The sequence below is a fragment of the Opisthorchis viverrini genome, assembly GCF_000715545.1.
Source record: "Opisthorchis viverrini unplaced genomic scaffold opera_v5_43, whole genome shotgun sequence".
NCBI lineage: Eukaryota > Metazoa > Platyhelminthes > Trematoda > Opisthorchiida > Opisthorchiidae > Opisthorchis > Opisthorchis viverrini.
Genome location: NW_008751699.1, coordinates 923,264 through 945,500, shown reverse-complemented (window position 1 = coordinate 945,500; position 22,237 = coordinate 923,264). Strand labels below are relative to the sequence as shown.

The following is a 22,237-nucleotide window of genomic DNA, read 5'->3' as shown; positions in this document are numbered from 1 at the left end:
ACATACAAATGTTGTAAGATAAATCGATCGACGAAAGCTCCGTTGTTTAGCTGGTAATGTGGTTGATGAGCAAACATCTTGAGATCACGTGATGAAAATTCAGGTGTTCCTGTCTTTTTTAAGTTGAAATAAAAGTTGTAAAGTTGCTTTAGAGATTTCTAGGAATATTTCCGATTTACTACAGAGTTGTTGGCGACTGTCACTGTTATAGTTACGTCATCTCCGGAAATTAGAGGAGCCACGGGATTTTATCCTGACTGTTTCTTGAAAGTATTTTTAAAGATCCTATGCAACTCAGTTGGCACATCTTTGGATAGCGCCGATAAGCATAACGTGTATTATTGTGTACTCTGCAAGGTTCACTGTACCAATCAAGTTTGAAAGTTGGTCTTGCTGCAGTATAGAGTAATAAATTCACTTTCAGACCAGTCACCAAGTCGACTCTCTCTTTGAATAAGTGAGTCAGTTATTCCGATAATACAAGCGAGAAGTGCCAGGTTTTTGGCAGTTTTGAACACTGGCCGTGAGTTTCGTCGGCATGTACGGCAATAAGATGAAAGTCAATCCTATTTCAATTCTAAGTGAGGGCTGCTGTTCAGCCGCTGGTGGCCGAACGGTTAAGTGTTCAATCACTGGCCACCGGAAGGTCACGGGTTCGAAATTCAGATTCGCACTGCTGACGATGGCATGGCTGTAAAGGTTTTCGCTTGTCAGCATAGATTGGCTTCACTAGTAGAAACTAATCTCAACTGAAAGCCCATTCACTATTAGACTGTATTCGTGTGACAAAAAGACAACGTATGAATTAGCATACTTGTTTATCGGAGAAAACCTTCTTTCTGCGGTGAAACATCTCAGAAGGATCAACCTAACATTTAAACTGGTGAGTGAAAATGATGAATGACCGACTTCAAGACCAAGGGAGAAGGAAGACACCGAGTACTTGATTCCGCCAACAAACTGAACATTTAGTTTGCTGTTAGCACCCACTGCCCCTTTAGCATTGTATTAGACTTGTACACCAAACAGTGCCGAATGGCACAATGTAGATAGAATACCAAAAAAAGTAAACAGATCGCATATTTCTAAAAATTGGGCCATTGAATTAAGGTTCATTCTCTTGCCACATAAATTTAGGATCTTGATCAATCCGCCCGAGAATGGTACATTTTGACAAAGCCTCATTTACAGGCACATTTTATACTGACGCCCTCAAGAAGGACCAACAAATGTGTTGCTCATCGGCCATGTTCTGGTAAACGACGTTGTGGAACCGAGGATGGTACCCGGGAGGTTTAAAATACTTATCCCCTTGCAGTAAATACACACAATCCGTATGTGAACTGCAGTGATCTAACAGATTCAGAAGGAGATTAATTCAGATAAGAACAATGGTAGTGTAATGTTTCAAACCGTATGTTTTTCATGTGTGAACTTTTGTGCATCTGTACTGTAGCAGAGAGTTGGTGGACGTGCGTCACGCGCCATTCGACTTGGTTTTATTGGGTGTAATTATAAAAAGTACGTGAGATTAAAGGATGTGTAAACACTGTATCAATACAAGGGGACCATCGCCGATGGTGGAAACCACCAATGTATAGCGGATGACTAAGGTCATCGCAGTAGTGTTGCACGATCTTCATATCGTTACTTCCGTATTCTGGTATATATTCGAATTTGGCACCGCTTTTCATGTTGTATCTGAAGGCAAAACGGTGCGTACTTTTAGCTAGGTATTCAAGCGCTCTCTTATTCTCATTTTTTTCAACACGGTAGAATCCATCATGGTCTGTTCGTTTTGTTCAATTGAGCAGGGAAGTTCAAATTTTTCCCGTAGCAGTTCAACGGATGACTGTGATTTGCTGTAGAGTCGATCTATAATCAATTATCCTTGCCTAGAAACTGATTTGACCTTAGCTTAAGCAGGCTTTATATATATTTGCCTTGGCTCCTGCTAACCGAATATTTTATCAGTTTACCTGATCAGGCAGCTACCATTACAGATCACGTGGAGGGCTTTATCACGTGAGTTGCTTATATCCACTATGTGTTTTGCAGGTTCCCATCAAAAACCGTAAACAGTATGCCAAAGTGAATTGAAGTTTCACTCATGATTGTTACCGAGACTTGGGGGAATCTAAGCGGCCAGATATATTCCATCATTGGACAAGGGAACTCGGGCGAACTTGATGTAAATACGTGCTCATATCCATCCAATCAACTGCGTTCAGTGAGCACTTCGTCGTAGGCTTTGATTGGAAATTTCCTGGTCCAATCATTGTAGTTTTCCGCATTTAGATTGGTAGCACCGTTGTTTTATTGGCCGAGGTCACCGTTATCGGTAAGGCATGTGAGACGCAGCGATAACTCACAGCAATGGAAACATTGTCGTTCGTCTTTAAGACATCAAACAGCATCAAATTTTTGAGGTGATAGCCACTGTATCTTATTGACCCGTATTGACCCGTGTTAAAGTCAGCCGTGATAAAGTTCAAGGGGGAGTTATAGTGACAGGAACCAGCTGAAACGTTACTCGTTCAAAATTCCATTACCCGTAAGAAAGTCTGGAGGAAATCCGTGTGACTGTTGAACTCTACGGGTAGCCCGAAACACGATGTATTGAGCAGAGGCAAGCTTGTTTTGTACAGTAGACAAAAAACATAAAGGTTATCGAGAGACAACAGACGCGTTTGGTGGCTCAAATATAGACATTAGAATGATAATATTCAATCACTGACATTGAACAACTACGGGACTTACGACTTCGGGACGAAAAATCGGGTCTTGGTATCAGTATGATCTTCTGGTACAAACTACACATTGGCTTGATTTCACCTTCAAACGGGGCAGAGGAACAACCGACAAGTAAGACTCTGTCCCCTGGACGGATCGTCTTCATAGCTCTAGGCAGTTCTTTCCTGAGTCGTTTGGGGTCCGTCTGTCACAAGAAAGCATTTTAATGATATCTCAGGCTGGCTGCAGCTCCTACATGTTTAATCTGAGAAAGATTTGTGCTCTTCAGTAAGTGGACTGATATCTGATTTCTGCTTCTACCTTCTCCTGGAATTCGAAAGCCAGTCTAGAATTTATAAGACTCTGTATCCAATTGAGTTAAAGTTACTGAAGTTGAGGTAGAAGTTAGGAGGATGGTCAGCATTTCTGGTGGTGAAAATTGTGGATGGTACCGAGACGCTGTAGACGTAGATGGGAGCATGCAATAAGATAAAACACTCAATCGAACACGTGGAACCATTTTAAAAACCTCAGCAATTAGATTTGATACGTATTGAGCACAGTCGCGACACGATTAAAGAAAAGTACAGCTGGAACCATACTCCAAAACCATGTATGCAAGAAGATCGAGGGCATCTTTTGGGAGCTATCGGAACAAATTAGAATTTCTGGCTTCATGGAGTTACAAAAAGCAGATCGACAAATCTGACAAATCACGAATTAGACCGCAAGTTATGTCTTTCTATATCAAAACGGTAATGCATATTCTGTGATAAACTCACAAGGTCGGTTTTTGGAATTTTTTTCTTCATCATCTTCTCACATTCATTTACCATTATGACTGATGGTTGGAGAAGCAAAGCCACTTTGAATACCAGATGCACTAGCATTTTTAGTCCTTCTTTTCCGGGATACTTGCCAACCAGATTTGTGGCCGACAGATCGAACAGATTTGCACCGGTTTCCGTGCAAATTGCATGCACCAACATGCGTTTCCCTGTCCCCCGTGGTCCGGCCAGCAGTATGGATTTGATATGAGGAGCCTTTTCGTGAACAGTCTGTGAACCTGTTTCAGAGTAAAAAGATTATTTTCATTAATTGGGATCGTGGGCTTTCTTCAGACATTTTTCGTCTCGACGGATGAATGTACAAGCTCTTAGGACGCACTGAAAATTCGTGAACTGTGGAACCAGTTGCGTTTACCTCGTGTAACACGCTAGCCATAAGGCTACTGGAAACTTACGAACGGGATTTCGCTGCTATCATCGCGTGTACTTCCTACACTCCTAGTTTCCGGTCCGACAAAACATAGTGTTGTGGACCACGGTCCCTTGATGCCTTTTTATTACCGTAAACCCCGGTCTGGGTAGCTGCCTAATCGCTTGGTGCGCTTGGTCAAACCAGAATTGTCAACGAACGTGCGAGCCAGCTGCTCTATTGATCAGTGCCGCGTGCAAGCGGTCGAAACTCATCTGTCAAGGGCGAGTGAAGAACAAGCAATGAAATCTGTCTCAACGAAAAACGGTGATTCCATTGGCGGTTATGTAGTCCCGTTACTTTCGGAGCTGGTTCTCCTAATACATAGTTAGTTGTTTATCCTATTCTCGCCAAACTGTTCATCCCACAAACACGCATTTGCTCCGAGCAGTCCCCCATTGGAAGAAACACTCCGGAGAAACTCACTAAGGTGGTCGTTTGTAGAAGGATGATCAGTGATGGTCTTACGATGTAATTTCCGCGAAATTTCATTTTTTTCCGGTTGTTTTCCAAAACTCTTTGTAAAGTTGGGATAGGATTTTCTATTTCTCTCAAAATGAATGCTTTGGACATTTAACAGCCTTACATATCCATCATTACCATCCTCTTGCATTTCTGTGATTCGCAAATATCAGACTAAAAGGAAGGAACTGTTTAACATTCACCAGCCTCTTCCCCATCCAAATCATCATAAAAATCAGAGCTGTTTTATCCAGCTGAGTCTAAGTAAAAGCTTACACGAAGTCGTATTCTCGTAAATCAACGAAAACAATGCAGATCAGCGGGGAATCAAGAACGACCGTTCAGACGAGAGTGGTGTGACTATGAACAAAATACCTATTCCGCAAAGCCCCAAAACTGCAACTAAAATGTTGTCCAGTGGGTTTCAAGCAGGTGTCACGCCACCTGACTGGGAAGTCCCAATTGGCGGGTCAATCGATCGTCACAACCAGGACAGTTACTGGGTCGTCGTTCGATCAGTGGGGCACATCAATCACATCGCTCAAGTGTGAACACATTCACTTGTTCAGACATGAAAGTTCAGATGCGTCCAAAGTGCGTTGGTGGAGCAGTGGTTACATGCTCGCCTCGCATGTCAGGCGTTAATTCAAAAAATAACCCGTCACCGTTTTTGTTGTTCTGTGGAAAAACTTTGCCATACATCACACTATTTTGTGGTCCTCATTCGGATTTGATCATAATACACAAAAATGATGTTTGTAATGGTCTGGATGATTTGGATTAACGTTCACTCCACATGCCCACCATGACATGAAAGATATGCAGTTTTCTTGACTATCTGACGTTTCTGTCTCAGGTCGACGAAAATGTTCTATAGCAAATTCATAAAAGCTATTCAAACACTAGGGTGCCACCAAATTCGCAATACTTAGGTACAGATAGCATGGGAAATTGCTATTATTATTCGTCCCCCGCCTCGAAAGGAAGTCTTTTTTCGTTCCCAGGTCTTTCCTCATGGAGATTACTGGATGCCAGTAGGAATACGAATAACCCATTAGAATGATCATAGGTTTTTGTGCAGTATTCTTTGCCAAAGTTTATCACCAATTCAATACCAACAAGAACTTGTTGCGTTTATCTAACAGTTCCAGACGCACGCCAAGCCAGCTCGGTCTGTGCTCAACAAATCAGATGGTTAGTTGATCAGACATCCGTTTTGCGTATCCTAAAGACTGTAGTAGAAAGTGGTGATAATAACTTAGTAACTAAATAACGTAATAACGTTAGTGCAGGTCTTCCATGAAAAGGTGCATTAAGGAATAGGAGACAGGCAAAATCTATTGGCGCTCCTTCTCCTTCTCATGATCGCGATCGAGTAGCTCGTGTATTTTTGAAAATTAAGCACGTGTGCCATGCGTTAACTAGCTGGCAACGCCGATGGACGTCCCAACTACTTGCAAGTAGTTGGAGAGCCCATTAAGTAATGTCTCACATCTTCGGTTCATTCTCAATCAGCTGTAGGCTTGCAGTTACACGAAATTTCAATTAGAAAACCTGCGGCTGATTCCTTAACATCACAGCCAAACAACGTGTCCGTGTGTTATTGAACTGGTCACCGTTTGACTGAGCTTGCAAGAGCGCACGAGATATTCCCCGAAATCTATATTAACATGCCAAGAGTTACAAGGCGAGAGAAAAGTAGGATAAAACTGCTATGCTTTCCAGGTTAGTTTCGCCTTTATTAAAAAGTCTTACCCAGGGGCAATATTGCATACTCGGTCAGGAGCCGACGTACATCACTGAGACTTGGCTGTGGCTCAATGTTGGCCTGTCGGAGGGTAGTTCCGAGGAATGAGTATTCCCCAAGAAAATCAGACAGCTGTGTCTTTTTCACTTTCTTGATAATATCAGCAAGCACCAGTTCTTCGTATAATGAAATGAGGGTTCTGTAAAAGAGTGAAACGTGATTGCAACGTCACAATATGATACCCTCATAAGGACTGGAATTTCTGTTTGCATCACATTTTATGTGGTTCAGTGTGAAAATGTTCACAGGAAAGGACTAAAGTATCATTTGCCGAATCACTAGTCAGGTTGCCATCGGGAGGAACTAACACTGGTACTTTGTTCCAAAGACTTCGATCCCACTTAAACTAGTCGCAATCAACGAACAAAATGCATCAGGGTGTGCGTCCATACAGTGGTGTGTAGCCAGCACATTGCACAGAAGAGAGTGATGAAATCTGGTAAGAAGAAATGGGCCTCCAAATAAACAGTATGAAGCAAGTGTAAGTAGTGTTACTAAAGGGGGAACTAAATCGAAGATGGGCCAGATGGAGTGGAAAAGGTTATCAAAGACATTTTTTACTTTAGCAGGCAGTTGTGGCCAGTTATCATGGTTTATCCGTTTGACGAAGTATATAGTACATGCTACTGTACCATCCCATCATGTGGGTAATGTGGGTTTGTTAAGTAGACTGATACAAAGCCTCTTTGTCCAGATGGACACTGAAGAACCATGGCTGAATAAAAACTAGTCACTAAAAACTGACTAAGCGTTCAATGTGTTGATGGTAAAGTATCTTCACCATCATTATTTAGGAGAATTTGACTGCAGATGAGGAAATGCAGAGCAAAAAATCAAATATGCGCTTATTTTGGTCCCGATATCGGGCCCAACGGATAAAGTTTCAGTTCACTCAACATGTTTCTTCTTAACTCTCAGGTTATACCTCAGGATCTCAGTTACTATCTAAGTGCCCCTCATCTCGATACACATTCTTACATTCTAAGATAAATCATATCCACAGCTATGATATTTTGTGAATTATTTTCCCACCAAGAGCGGCGATCAAGCGAGAGCGAAGTAATTAGCCACTCCTAGGGGTTGTCCTTTCCAGGGGGACCTCAACCCAAGTTAGTTTTACAAAATACTACTTGTTGTGCACTCCACTAAACTGGCCGACCTCCGAATGGCTCTTACCATTCCGTATGATTAGTACGTAACATTTTACAGCACTATTGAATACAGTAAGTTGTGTTTTAATTGTACTAGGTTAATTTCATACAAAATAATCGGTATGGTGTTATTCTGCATAGGAAACTAGGAGACGATGAGCCGAGAAACGCTGGAAACCAGTGTCTCAGTGTTCTAGTCCTCCTTTTTAGTATTCGGGCTGTATCGCAAGTTTTGTTACTTCAAAGGAACGGATGAAGACGAAAGGCCTGATCCTGAGAGATGGATGTGGGAACATTTTGGGTTGCGCTTGACTAGTTGCGAAGTTTCAAACACAATTGATAATAAAATTTCATGGACTGAGCTCAGATGTGTAGTTTGACGAAAAACTCCGAAATGGCCCTACAAAACCGACAACGGTCACTTAAGTGTTCCAAACCCAGCACCTGAAGAGATACAGTCATCTTAAGTGAACAACACTTGGTAGGGAGATCTTCAACAGCGGTAATGCTGTCAAAAATCGTGACAGAAGTTGACAGAAGTGAGAAACAGGGGATTCGAGGTGGTGCAATTAGCAAATTCGTCGAATAGTCTCAACAGGATAAAGGCGACTGACATTGTCCAATTCAGCACCAAAGTCTAGAAAAGGTGATACCATTAAAACCTCGTGTTCTTTTTAGTTAACATTTGGGGCACTGCACGTTTCAGGAAAAATGTTGACAAAGATCACCATTCCGTGAGTGAAAACCCCGAAGTTGTCTCGAACTGAAAGCACATGTCCTCTAATCTGAGTTTGGAAGGGAGGTTGCTCGTCTAACAGTTTTAAAAGTGCAGACGATTTTTATATAGGTGTACCTGTCAGGAGTCAGATCTTTTTGTTTTCGTCCTCGCCTACCCTTCTTTCCTTTACGGCCTTTTCTTCCTTTCTTTTTCGCCACTCGTCGAAGTTTCTCTTTGTCGATTGAAATTTTCAGATTTCTTAGTTCTGTCCTCAACAACTCGTCGACCTGTCAAAATTCAGTAATAATTATATGCGTTTATAAATTTGAAAAAAATACAAGTGGTCGTAGAAAGTATTTAGCGGTTGATGGCTTTACACCAGCAAAATGCTTATGTTTTTTTCAAATGCAGGAAGAAAGCGGTGTATAGTTCTGCGGACAGAAGATGACTCTCTCTCCCACCCAAAGGATTCTGCCCGAAAAAAGCTATTCTTCTATAGAAAATTGACTTTTCGAATTATACCAATCTATAAAATGTGATTTATTTCGTCTGCTTTCTTGAAAGGCTTCCGGATTGCTGAATACTGTGTAAACTTAAAGAAGTACCTAACCTCTACTCGACAAGCTGTTGAGAGACTGTTCGTCAGTCCGTTTTGAAGAAACACTGTCTATGTGCAGGGATTATCTCAGCATGAAAGAGTAAAGTGTAGTAGCACCTCTGCTAATGACTGCGAGGGATTCAACTTGGTGCACTGTTTCTAAAACCCCGATCTGAAGGGGTAGACCGGTAGACCCCTTGAACCGGCGAACGAGATACAAAAGCCCGTCCAAACATTTCACGAAGTTAAGTGGTACAACGCCTCCAGTTACTGGATTAATTTGCCGGTTTTCTCAAATTTAAACAGGCACCGAAAGTTGCCTGATTATTCAGAACAACGACGATTGTTAGTTTTTTTAGGCAGATTTCTCCTCAGCTGAGGAATACAGAAAATTTATTCTACATAAAGAAGGTCGGCGTGCAAATCGGATTATTTACCCGGCGTCAGATCTGTTAGTAGTATAAAACACATTCCGTGAAGAAAAATATACAAGGGCAATTAGTTGCTACCGGAACCAGAATAATACCACGTGATCCAGACCACGTGTGTGAAACCTTTTTGAATACAGGAGACTAATAAGCTTGATCCGCAGAAGATTTCTAACAGTGCCTTTACTGTTGGTTCGTCAACATTCCTAAGGCTTTATTGTTTGAGCCAGATAGCTTGTTGAGTGTAAGAACTTGCAGCTATGTTTTATCTTCTGTTGTTGTAAAGTCGAACGAGGATTCCCACAGTGGCCCTTATCACCACACCATGAGAGATGGTTTTACAGAAAACCTTAAGGATTAGCAACAAGCGCATTATCGGTTTCACAGCTGGATTTATCGACATAGAGAAGTTCATGGATGAACTGGAACAAGTTTCAAAATTTTTTGAAAATAGAATTGGTCTTCGACACGATACACCAGGAACCGTGAACTGATGTTTGGTTGGTTCTTGTTTGGCAGAATTCAATGGTGAGCGTCTCATCATCATCATCATCATCATCATCATCATCATCGAAAGCATGACATCAGTGTCCAACCATCATCGAAGCATGACATCACATCACAACACCGATGCTTCACTTAGTCCCTACACCTCCACGCATTCACTCAGGCGAGCGTCTGGTTACCCGGAAAAGCACACCAGGTCAGAGATGTCCACATAAACTAAACGCAACACCTATAATTGTATTCAACGTTCTCCGGCTGAACAGCCTTTTACCGCAGCTAGCTGTTCTGCCTGGGAGTTTGCGTAGCTGGCAATGATGGATGACTCCGACGACCCGCAGTGCATTCTTTTTTGTGGGAGCCATTGTTCAGCTGTAGCAACCTTTCAGTGCCTAACTGCCATGCCACTCTAAGGTTGCACAAGGGCTGGGATACTACCGGCTTGGTCAAGCCTAGACAGGGGAAGTCGAGAGGCAGAGATCAGGTTCGAACCACGTAGCTCAGTACGAGCTTCACCTCCTCACCTACAACTAAGCGCGAAGTGGTCCAATTGTGTCCACTGCTATTTCGAAGCGGAAGGGCACCTTTATTAGAAAAATAAATCAAATACCTTCTTGCAAAACAAAGCTGAAGCCAAGCAAACACACCTGGATGCGGACTTCGGCTTCAACTTCGGCGCGTTTGTCTTCTCTGATAATTTCCTCATCGTGATGCTGAGCAAAATTACTCGTTTCGTCACGTTTTGCCCAGAATGCTGTGGGTAGAATAGTGGGCGAACAAAAGCAGAAAAGGTTGTCGGTATAAAATCGGTTTACTTTTACGAAACAGTGACGCGCTCACCCCCTTTGGGGTAGACAATAAGCCGGTGATGCAATGTACAAAGTTTAACAACCAGGCGGGCATGTTTCTGTTGCCTGTTTCAAACCGAATTTCACCCTTTGTGGTAAGCTTAAGCCCTAGTGTGATGTAACTCATTCTAGTTCTAGGGGAAAAGGGAATTTTTCACTAACTTGGTGCACATCAGGGGATTTGCAGGGCTCGAACGAGATCTGACGGTAGTGTTGTTCATTGGAGCTAGCGAGGCGAACCAGGGTAGAAGAGCCAATAGTTTTCGATAACAAACGCGTTTACCTTATTCCAGAGATGGCGTCTTTTTTCCTCAAGTGGTAAAACAGAAGTTTCAGTTGCCAATCGCTCTTGCTTGCATACCGATTTCCTTTCTACGGAAGACTTAGATACATCCAGTTGAATCTTTCTTTTGTAGTGGTCCCCTTCAGAATGTGCTGCACCAGGTCGCCTCAATTTTCCGATGTACTACATTTGGGATATCCCAATGCATTGTTTAGATCTTACCCAGGATTCATAAGGTTACTAGAGACTGTTTGACACCTCGAAACCGGTTTCTCCCTTCTTGAGGCTCGTTGAGTAAAGCGGTCCTCGACTTTCCTTATGTTGTTCTTCTGTTCTACTCAAATTGGACACCTTCATTTGCATATGAAGCTGTTTTTGATTAGTGACCCGGCTGAATCCACCCTCATCTTTCATTAACAATGATCTGGTGAAACATGTAAAATTGCAATATTTCTCTTTACTCTTGCTGTGATCCGGAGAAAACAGTGATCAAATGTTCGAAGACGCCGAGGGTCCTAGGATCGGCGGGGCTGAGAATCATAATCATAGAGTGAAACCATTCTTACAGTATTTTTGTAGACAAGGCCCTTTAGATTAAACTAAACTGAGTTCTGACACCCTAAATGACACAGGCTGGCAAGCTCTGCTCGTACCCAGCTTATCCGCCCACTACCTTATTCTGTTACAGTACCATTCCAACTTGGGTAGCTTCCAACATCAACCCAATTGATTTAAATAAATGGAAGATCCCAGCCTTCCTTGAAGTGCCTTTTAGTGTAAACAATATCACCAGTTAATTGAGGAGGGCTAAAATGATAGTATCTCAAAAATGAAGTTCTGACAATTTCTAGAAACAAATATGATGTCCCTTAATTATTTCTGAACGAGATGGAAAAGGAGTGAGCTGTCCAGGTTTACGAGTGCTTCTTGAGGCAGGTCAGTACTCGCACAATGGAAATTAATTTTCAAAAGCTATGAAGTATCACTGATGGACAAAACGATCGGGCAATTGAGTTCAGAGTACCAGTCTAAACTTTTGAGCCCCATTTAGGCATCCCGGGGTCTCAGCGATGCTGGGAAGTTATTCCACCAGTTTTTTCCGCCAGAAGTATAATTGCTTTACTGGACAATGAAATTTGGTGAGCCGTTAAAATATGAAAGTAGATTAAGGTGTTTTTTGGTTTTGAGCACATACGCAATAAAATGCAACATTTTGGCGCAAAAGTGTTTACTCCACTCGTAACGGTTTTGCAGCTAGGAGCAGTGTGCGGCTAATGGGCTCCCTTCTTGAGTGGTACTCATGATTTGTTTAAGCCTGTGCGCTGGAAAAGTTAGCGGAGCGTTTAGAAGCGCACCACCTCTGACGTACAGAAGGATAAACAAGTGCACTGGCCCATAAGACTTCAGTTTCAATATCGTTATTCTTGGGAAAACATTCATTCCACCTGGAAACGAATGAAAGATGGAAAAACCAATGGGTTACATTATTTTACTGATGAATAAATATCCCATCAGGTTGGGCCAGACGCATTAAATTATTACTGATGTGCTTTCAAAATTAGTCGCTCGTGGCCAAACGTTCAAGTGTTGGCGGCTGGATGGTTGCGGGTTTGTTTCGTGGAATGAAACAGCTTAGAGCGGCTCCTGACTTTTCAGTATGGATTTCCATCACTAATAGGACAGAATCTCTAGTGGATACTACCAAATCTTCACATATAACCGTTATTATCAACAAAAGCCAAGATTTAGTAAAGAGGAGCAAGTGTTTGGAGCATATCGCTGGTCCAAATTATCATGGGATGATATCAAAAGGATACCCTGAGTTTTCTTCATATCCACTATCAATCTTTTTTTGCTTATGTAATCCATTATTCTAACAGTGCCATATTTAATATTATTATTAGTTTGTGTTATCGGTTATTACCGATTTTTGAGCAGTTGTTCGCCGAAAACGAGTTAACATGTATCATATGTCGCATTAATGATATCCGACCAAAGGCTTCATTCAGCAACTAAAGTTTTTAACATTCTGCAGACCGATGGCACAGAAATAGTGAGGAATATAGATGTCTTGCGTAATTGTCTCGTTGAATAAGCACTCATTTTAATTTACTAGAGCGTCATTTAATTAAAACCCTTTCGCTGGTGGCGAAAAGCATGGACCCTATATCGAAATTGCTGGCGGAATTTCCCCCAGGTTACTTGATGGCTATTTGCTATCCCTTCTACTGTTATTACATGATTATAGTTAGTTTGTTTATTTAATATTATTCATTAAAAAAAGTTGTCACTTACTTTCATATTTGTGACAACCTTGTTTCAAATCGTCAAGGAAAACGGAGGGTCCGATACGCCAACCTTCCGGTTCGCTCTAAAATTAACGTTTGCATGTTATCTCTGTCTATCCGTAAGCAGCTAATTTTTGTTTAGGCGACCTTCGTCATTTTTTATGGAAAAAAATCATTACCTCTTTCTTCTTTGCATCCTTCTTCGGGGGGAGCTTTTCTGGTTTTCCACTCATCTTCCCCTTCTGCTTCAATGCGGCTTCCTCCTGTGTGTACAAGAAAATGAGTTACATACAGAAAGTTGACGCCAGGTAAGGTCGATCAGTATTCAAACTGCTCAAAACTGTTGGCCGATTCCGTACAACCGTACAACGTAAACTTGCTAGTTTTGCCAGTCGCCTCATTCTGAATGAGTAGGCTAGAGGCAGATGGTAGGAATAGCAGGATGGTAGCCAGATTTCCCCCCATGACTCATGAAAGGTGTAACTTGTAAAAATGTAGGTAAGGATGATTATAAAGCTACAATTCAATATGTAAATCAAAGCCCTTAAGTACACGATCAAGTGGACTTGTCGTACTTGCCTTGGACTGCCGTATATTTTTTCTGTTGTCACTGCACTACACCCCAAAACTTATCAACGCAATTATTGCATATTTAGCCGGAAACTCTCTGCGCTCTGTGGGCGATCTGCGAGCAATGAGCGTCAATCGTGGACACAGCTCCCGTTTGTGGTTTCAAATGTCTGTTTCCACAGGCGATGACATCATACATTAATTCATTTTCAACAGTAAAGTTAGAATAGCAACAAACCCAAGTCCTGAACGAGAAAAAGAACAAAATCTAAAAGTGGTTCGGACAAATGAAGTTATCTCTCATTCTAACCTTCTGTCTCACCGGTTATACTTGAGTGTGAAGAGAAAAAAGGTTGATGTCGGACAAAAGTCAGACGTCTCTGGAATCATGACCCCCTAACAAAACCCATCACAAAAATTTTGACGTCTGTTGAGGCACCATGAACTCGGCTCAATCTGGCTAACAGGCTTGTTGAAACAAAGACTAATATAATCAGTCCCTATTTTTATATGGATGAGGTGGCAAACTGTAAACAGAAGACAGGCACATATGGATAGTTGAGTGGGTATGTATGCCGTTTGAGTGGGTATGCTTTTTCTGGTCGCTGTTTAGAAGTAAGGGAACAATGTAAGGACCAATGACGCTAAACACAGATGCTTATAGTGTGCTAAAGTGATCGACTAAGTTACCGGAGAGCATTCCCGGTCCTGTAGAAAACCAAACTAGGGTTAAAGAATAGTAACTGGTTGGTTTTCTCAATGCCTTGGGGTAGGTAATAGCCATATGATGGTTTTGTGTTACATGCGGTTGATCCCCTGGTTGGATAACACCTGGTAACTGACTACCTGAGAGCATCACTAATCAGTGCTGCTTTTCATCGCTGTCTGCCTGTACACCTGTCAGCCTCAGGCTAGCCCAGGTGGAGCTTAAAAATCCGCCCCTAATGCTTTCGGCTTCTGACTGCCCACAAATCAGCATTCAGTGACCGGAAGACCTTTCAGTAAGCCCTCCTTTATGTTGAGAACTACATCGACGTTGTTGACCAGATGCGTGCAATAGGCAAGTACGGTGAAAGCGTCCGCCAAACGTTAGGACGCAATGTAACAGTCCCTCAATGGTCACCGTTTGCTGGGGGTATCAGCAGAGTATGCAACATCTACGCCTGAAGACACGAAGCAAACCGTGCTGTAGTCCGAAAGAGACCGCAGCTAAACAAAACGGGCTAACTGTCGTATGCTTTGCCCCCCATTCTTTGGAAATGGCAGTAGTCAGAAACACCCCGCCCAATTAGTATAGGAAAGCTGAATAAACACTACTGTCTTCGTAAATAAAGTGCAACGTAAGAAAATATGGCAGCTAACAGTCATAGCCCACCAAGGATCATTAGGACGTTCATTTGACTACCTCATTAGAGAACGCACATGGATGTGAATAACAAAAAGAACAGCTTTTGTTGGCCTTTAAAATAAGTCGACGTAGGCACCGAAACCATAGGAACCAGTTTGAAACCAAATGAGATTGACTTGTCCTTACATCACATGTACCTTCTATCTCACACTAAAAAAAACAGGGGAGATCAGTTGGTCGTCCAGCATTTTTAAGTAACCCAAGTCTTCATAAAATAACTGCTCCGAAGATTGCTGAAAACTCGTCGACAGCCCAGGACAGGTTCCGCCCTGTTTGGGGCTCATTGGGCTCATCATAAACAAGAGGCTCAGTTGAATCTCCCGTGAAAACCAAAGTGAGATGAATATGAGTGCATTTATCGTAACCTAAGTCTTGTTATAGTAAGTTGTAATATCTCCACTTCAAAGCTCCGCCTACCTTCTCCTTTAATTCCTGTTCCAACTCTTCTGGCTTTTTCTCTCTGAACACAGCTGCTGACCCTCCGGCATCCTCATCCGGATAATCTGGAAATTTGCCAGTGACGTCTCTAGTTCATGAAAAAAAGGAAGCACTGGTAATCAGAAGTTCGGAAATTTAAATTACACGACCTTTCAGATTGTAAACGTCCTCGAATTAGTGTGCCATTTGCGGTATCGCCATACGATCTCCATAATCTTAAAAACGGTCTTTTTATTCTTACCGATGGTCAAACCAAAGATAAACCTAAGACATTCATGAGCGTTGTTGGAAGAGCGTTTTCTAACTGAGGGAAATTCCGTCATATGCAACTGATAGTACCTTAAGAATGGAAACTCGAATCTGTCCCAGGCGTCATCCGAAAGACCTAGCCGCTCCTGGAACTACATGACTTCGAATTTCGGTGTCTTAGGATCATTCTGAGAACAGCGTAGACCACAGGGATTTCAGTCACCCTATTTTCTGGTTTGGCAGTTAGCCATGCTTATCCAACAGCGTCACCTTCAATCGTTTGGTCACACTCTTCCCAAGCCAGACGACAAGTTATTGAAGAAGGTCATGAAATCAAATACATACCGAGATCGGCGTTCGCGCTATGGAAATCACCTGGAAATATGACCCAAATAGTACACCAATAGGCTCAGGGCTCAATCTTTCTATGCCCACCGCTGCTGAAAACAAGACTATTTTTGGCATGTGGAATTTTCACCGGTGATCAAGCGTGGGCAGCTGCGGTCATGGACATCCGTTGGCTCGTTCACTCTTAAAAGTCGGTGCTTTGCAGAATGCATTTATTCTGGATCCTAACTGTCGGCGGTAGGCTTTATCCAGTGCTCGTTAACTATTCATTCGGAGGAGCGCTAGCTTAACTACTTGGTGGGCACTTAACCGACGTCGTGCAATGTATTACTTGCCAAGTGAGAAAGATTCACTTTGGTAGCCACGACAAGAGCTGTCCTCGTGCAGGCTGTAATTGGGTTAACGTAGGGCACCGGAGAAATAAATTGTGTAAAAATTCTGGTACAGTTTTTCACCACACACCTCTGATCCTCCAATTACGCCCCCATAACCACGTGACCCTCCCAGGCTGAAAGTACAGCGATCAGAGGGAATTTCTCTCTTTGACTTAAGGGCTCAACCATAAATTAAGACGGCCACTGAATCAAATGTTCTGGAGGCTCAAAAATGTTGATTTAGGATACTATCACGCTAGAAGCAAAACTTATCTCCTCTCGTACATTTTCAAACGAGTTACAACACTATTCGAGAGCATAGAATCATATAGTAACTGTCAACTCATTCGTTGAGTTTGGCAACAGCTGTGAAAATTATGAAATGCTGTAAATGTTATTATGGTTATTCCTTCAGTCCTGTTTGCTTTCGACCATGTACTGTTTGTCCGCCTTCCATATATCTAGGACGATTTATTAAGAATCCTCATGAGACCCTTACTTCTGTGGCACCAGTGAATGTTGGGTTTCTAAGTACATGAAGTCTCCGTTTTAATTGAACTGGCTGTTTTTGACCGAAGAGTTGTCTCCGACCACTAACTGAGAGGTCGCGCCTTCGAAACCTCTTGAATTTTAGTGAGACGCGCAATGCTGATGATTCTCAACGAGAGTAAAACAGCTGTATAGTATTTTTTTGGCTTTTCACCATGCGTTGGTTTCTCTTGCAGAACAAAAATCTCAGCTGAAAATGATCACCTCACACAATCATCACCATGATAAATGCGTTGATTCTTGGGTTAACAACCGTTATGGACACCTTGTTATGTCACAGACTTCAACATATCTACAGAGCAATTGCACTAGCCCTTGAATCAAGATGCGTTCCGGAGCATCCATCAGCAACGCCAGTTACAACATTTCCGGAGACCAATCGCACTTATATGTCGATCTGACGGATGTATCACGTGCAGAATACCGGATAAACAAAGACTTGCCCTGACTAGTCAGAATGTCAGCCAATCAAGATCGGCGCTTATCACACTCTCACAAAGTTTATAGCGTGACCTTGTGGAACATTCTGTGATCATCCTATAAATACAATTGCAATGATCTCCCTTCGTCGAGGTAAAGAGCTGTCTCAAACACCCGCACCTTTTAATATACCATATTGGGAGGAGCAGGAACCGACGTTGAAGTTGCACCACAGTTTAAAACAGACAACACAGAACACCATACATTCAGTGGTTATGAAGGAGGCAGAACCAACAACAGCAGCAGCAGTCAGTAAAAAAATTAAACACCAGTGTAACGGTGGATACTACTGATGAGGCATACGAGAAGTATATTTTCTCGTAAATCCGCTTGGCGTCTATTGGAAAGTGAGGTTTATTACGGAATTTTTGGAGTTGCTTTGTAGCATTTGTTTGCATTTGAGTAATAGTCTATGAATATCCAGGAAATTTCAGGAGGACGCGTTCGAGAAGATGACGGGTATTCAGTTTTTATAAACAAGATGCATATGAGAGTCTTGCTTCCCTGTCCAATAGTCTGTAACTGTCCAAATGGCGTTTTCCAATAAGTGACTGCGCAAAAACGGCCCTCTTGCGTTCACCAGTAGCCGAATATCTATTCTAAAAAAATACAGCATTTTTAGTCAGTATGGAAAGCGAACTCAGATTTTTCAATGCTCCCTCAAATTCTTTTTCCAAATATTCATCTACTGGTAGTAATTATGTACAACAATAAGTGTACAACTTTAAGAGTCTTACTTAGAAGCACATTATCTATGCGTATTGACATCGATACAGGCTGAACTAGACAGGGACTCTTCCAACGGACGTAAGACAACATATCGCAACTGCTAGCGAAACCAGTGATGCGGGATAGCCATGACACTCAAACTCCCCTGGTCGGCGGGAAGTTGGCAGTCCGAGTCCGTCTCCAGGCGCATATTTTTGTTCATTTTTGGTCCAACTGGGTCCCCTTTTACGGCAGTAAGGACCCCGTTCAGTCGACAGTCAAGTTCTTGTTTTCAGGTGGTTAGGTGATACACCCAAAGATGGCACTCAAGAATTGTTTTGGGACTGAAACTCGGAAAAGTTTAGTGCCTTGCTTGCCTGGTTTGCAACGCCATAAAACTCCAGCATACTCAAGTTTCTGAGCCTCACGAACTCAAACAAACCAGCAAAAGCTACCCCGTTTTGCCCTATATTAAATCAATATATTAAAAACGTCTCCCGGTCACTGGATAGAAGATGACATGAGGTCTTGGGCTTCTGGGCTTCCACTCTCACTGATAACCTTGGGAAATAATAAGATTTGCGCTGTTGATTGTAGAACGGAATTCCTTAGTTTTTCACGCTTGCTCTGAGGCAGTGAACTAAGAATTTCCCCCTCAAATGGAGCTTTCGGTGGACATTTGATTAGTTTGCCTTCTCAAGCCTTCAGAACACGTTTGAACGGAGACGTGTTGGTCACACGTGTTTCTGAACTTGTTCAATATTTCTCAGCTCAATTAAGTGCCCTTTGGGCAGCTGGAGTATCTCAGCATTTGATCTGTTTGGTAATCACCTCATCAGAGATAACAAGATTTACTGATGATCCATTGAGCTTCGATGTACGACGTGAAACAATGTCCATGATAAAGCGGAAATTGAATTAATCGGCCACCAAAAAAGTCGAGACAGGCTCGGCTCCCAACTTCGGTGACCCCTTCACGCCTGAATGAGTGCACTTGGACCGCCGTTGAGCAAATATCGAAACCCCCTTTTCTGCATCAAAACTAGCGAATGTAATTTCTAGTGCTTACTGTGTCGCCTTTTGTCTGTATTAAACATTTAACCTTTCGTGGGTAAACCCCATGACAGCCTTCTTACTCAAAAATTTTCTGCCCGATACTCGTTAGTGCACATCGATTAGGATATGAGGCAGAAGAATCATGTCTTTTACATGCGTCTGTATCTTTGAACTATGGTGCGTTGATGAAGACCACTAAGGGTGTGTGCGGAAGTTGAGCTAACGTTCCTTTGCCGTAGAGAAGTGGGATATGCCTGACAATGCAAATATCACTTGAAATTTCTGGGAAGGTCGGGCGCTGAGGGCTTGAAAATGCTGTGTGAGGGGTGTTTGGGAGAGACTAGCTGGTCTTAACGTAATCCATATGGAAAGGACAGTACACCAGGAGATCATTGTGCGCCTTAATTTGAGAAAAATGTTTGTCTGGGCATTCTGGCAAGTACACTCATCTGTATATCAACCGGACTTTCACGGGAGAATCAACTGAATCTCCCGTTTATGATATCCTTCAATTGAATGAGCTGGACAAAGGCCGTCTAATGTTTCAGTTGTTACGATATCCGAGACACTGCAGTATATATTTTTATGAAGGAAACTACTCACAAGGTTGCTAAAAACTCTCCGACAGTCCACAACAGGCTTATCAGGTAGGCGCAGTCCCCGAGTTCCCCCTAACCGTTGGTCCACTTGAACCCAAAGTGAACGAAATGCTTGAATTACACTCAGTCGCACGCTAATTTGAATTTAAACAAGGGACTCGGTTGAGTCTCCCGTGAGAAACAAATTGATATGCAAGTGAGTGTATTTTCCTAAATCAGTCCAATTTGGGTTCAGTTAGAACATAAGGTTGATGGAAACTCGAGAACTACATCTACCTGATGAGCCTCAAAAAGAATGAAATCGGTTGTGGGCTGTCGAAGGTTTTCCATCAACCGCATGAGTATATTCCCTCGTGAAAACCTGAGGCAATATGCAGAATATCATTCTAGCTGATACGCGAGAAGACATTTGTGAACGCACATTCAGTTGTAGACTATCATAAACGAGAGATTCGGCTGGGAAATCCAGAATGGTATGCCAATTGGTGTATCTGATAAAATACGGAATGCAACCTATGATGGTGCGTTGGAAAATCACGAGTAAAAAAGCCAGCAATTCACAAAGCCGTTGTCCTCCCTACGATCCGACCATTGGTCAACATTTCCCAACGAATGATTGTGGTGCCATTCCACTGTCAGCAGTTTGGATGTAATCTGTGCGACGTCTCTCTTGTGATAGCAACAGAAACAGATTCAGGCCCACGGAACATTCTTTTATACCTCATATTTTGTTGGACTTCATTCGCACACCACGGAGTCGATTTTCCTTTAAAATGTCCCATTGCTTTGAAGCTAAAGTATTCGAGCAAGACACTGATTGAACAAAGACGCCAGCATCTGGCTCTCAGTGCAAAAAAAACAGCCGTTGCAGATAGAACTGCACGTTTCTCTTTAAAGTGGCGGAACAAAAAAGTTGCGCAGAACTTTTGTACCTGTTCTCCACGGCATTCGTCCCGAATCACGAATACAAAATCGAAATACGAAGGTTGGACGAACTATGCTCGAAGCCTTGAGATGCTGCACGGAGGTTTCCCGACCCGACTCGCGAGCAACTCAAGGCTTCGAGTATCTTCGATTCTCTTGTTATCCATCAGGCGAACTTCGGCTCTGTATGCCAGTTAAATTGATTTTCCATGAGTTGCAAATGCACGTAGGCTGCCCAGCTATCCTTACCCACCATGCTCAATGAATAGTTGTTCTTTGTTGTGAGGTTCTTGATAAGTTCCTTCAGTTCGGCGATTTTGTCAACTTATGTGCGACCGTTTTGGCAGATTCGAACTCAGAATCTTCATGATGAATTTCATTTGTTCCAGAAAGTTCCGAAAAAAAACTCTGAAGCTGCGAGATTAATCTTGCTACCTGAGTTAGAGTCTGACTTCAGTTAAGTCCTGCCTATATTCTGGATGTCGCCTTGAACTGTACGATTGTTTAGGATTTACTTGGCTTGGGTCAAAGCACTTATTTGTCAAAAAAGTTGTCTCATACCTTTTGGGTAACGGTCACATCCCATCGCTGATTAGTTTTTTTTAACTTCAGCAATTATGAAGGTAAAGCCTGTTGCCTCATCGACCCTCTCAGCTGGGTCTGTAAGAATCTGTGTAGTCTATGAATGTACACTGTTTTATGCGTGCGACCGATTACAATGAAGGAACTGATCACACATCATAAACGAGAGATTCAGTCGAATCTCTCATGAAAGCCAAACTGGTCTGCAGATGAGTGCATTTCTCAAAAACAGTCCAATTTGGGTTCAAGTAGAACATAAGGTTGACGGAAACTTGGGGACTGCGCCTACCTGACGAGTCCCAAGAAGGATGAAACCGGTAGTGGGCTGTCGAAGAGTTTTCAGCAACCTTTTTAGTAGCTTTCTTTATGAAAACCGATGACATGCTATCACCTGTCTTCTGGATGCTTATCTGTTTTATCTAGGAATGTGTGTAATGTTCGAAAGACATTGTGGTAAAAACTCGTGTTGCGCAAAAAAATGTGTACTTTGGTGCGAGTTACCCAAGTTCGAAATCCGTCCATCCATCATTTGCGACTTATCCAGTCAGCTTTTTCATGCTTTTTGTTTACATTCTGTCTAATACCAATTACTCTCATGACCTCACTGCATCGATCATCAAAATGGTGATTTCGCGCCACCCTGGGAGACCTTCTACTGCCACCTTTCTGGTGTGAAATTTTCCCAATTTTTTCCGCCTTCTGTATTTTAGGGGAAAATACAGCCCGATTAAAATTGATCATTCAGTAGAAGTAATGAGCAAAATGTTCACCACCCAGAGGTCACCACTTTGTTGGACATTCTCTTCTTCTCGCCTTAGAGTAGGTCCACCTTCAGAATATTATCACCATCATTGACAGCATGATATCAGTGTTCA

General features: G+C 42.4%; 1 protein-coding gene across 1 annotated transcript in view; it reads right to left on the bottom strand.

Moving 5' to 3' along the window:
• The window catches only part of T265_03153 (hypothetical protein), a gene marked incomplete at both ends in the record, with an annotated part of 39,864 nt that overhangs the window by 3,407 nt on the left and 14,220 nt on the right, over positions 1–22,237 (bottom strand). The window contains 8 exons of the mRNA XM_009167566.1: positions 2,761–2,938; positions 3,516–3,799; positions 6,208–6,398; positions 8,264–8,415; positions 10,306–10,412; positions 13,085–13,160; positions 13,257–13,340; positions 15,473–15,581. Coding sequence (XP_009165830.1) covers positions 2,761–2,938; positions 3,516–3,799; positions 6,208–6,398; positions 8,264–8,415; positions 10,306–10,412; positions 13,085–13,160; positions 13,257–13,340; positions 15,473–15,581 — 1,181 coding nt within the window. The remainder of the gene's footprint in view (positions 1–2,760; positions 2,939–3,515; positions 3,800–6,207; positions 6,399–8,263; positions 8,416–10,305; positions 10,413–13,084; positions 13,161–13,256; positions 13,341–15,472; positions 15,582–22,237) is intronic.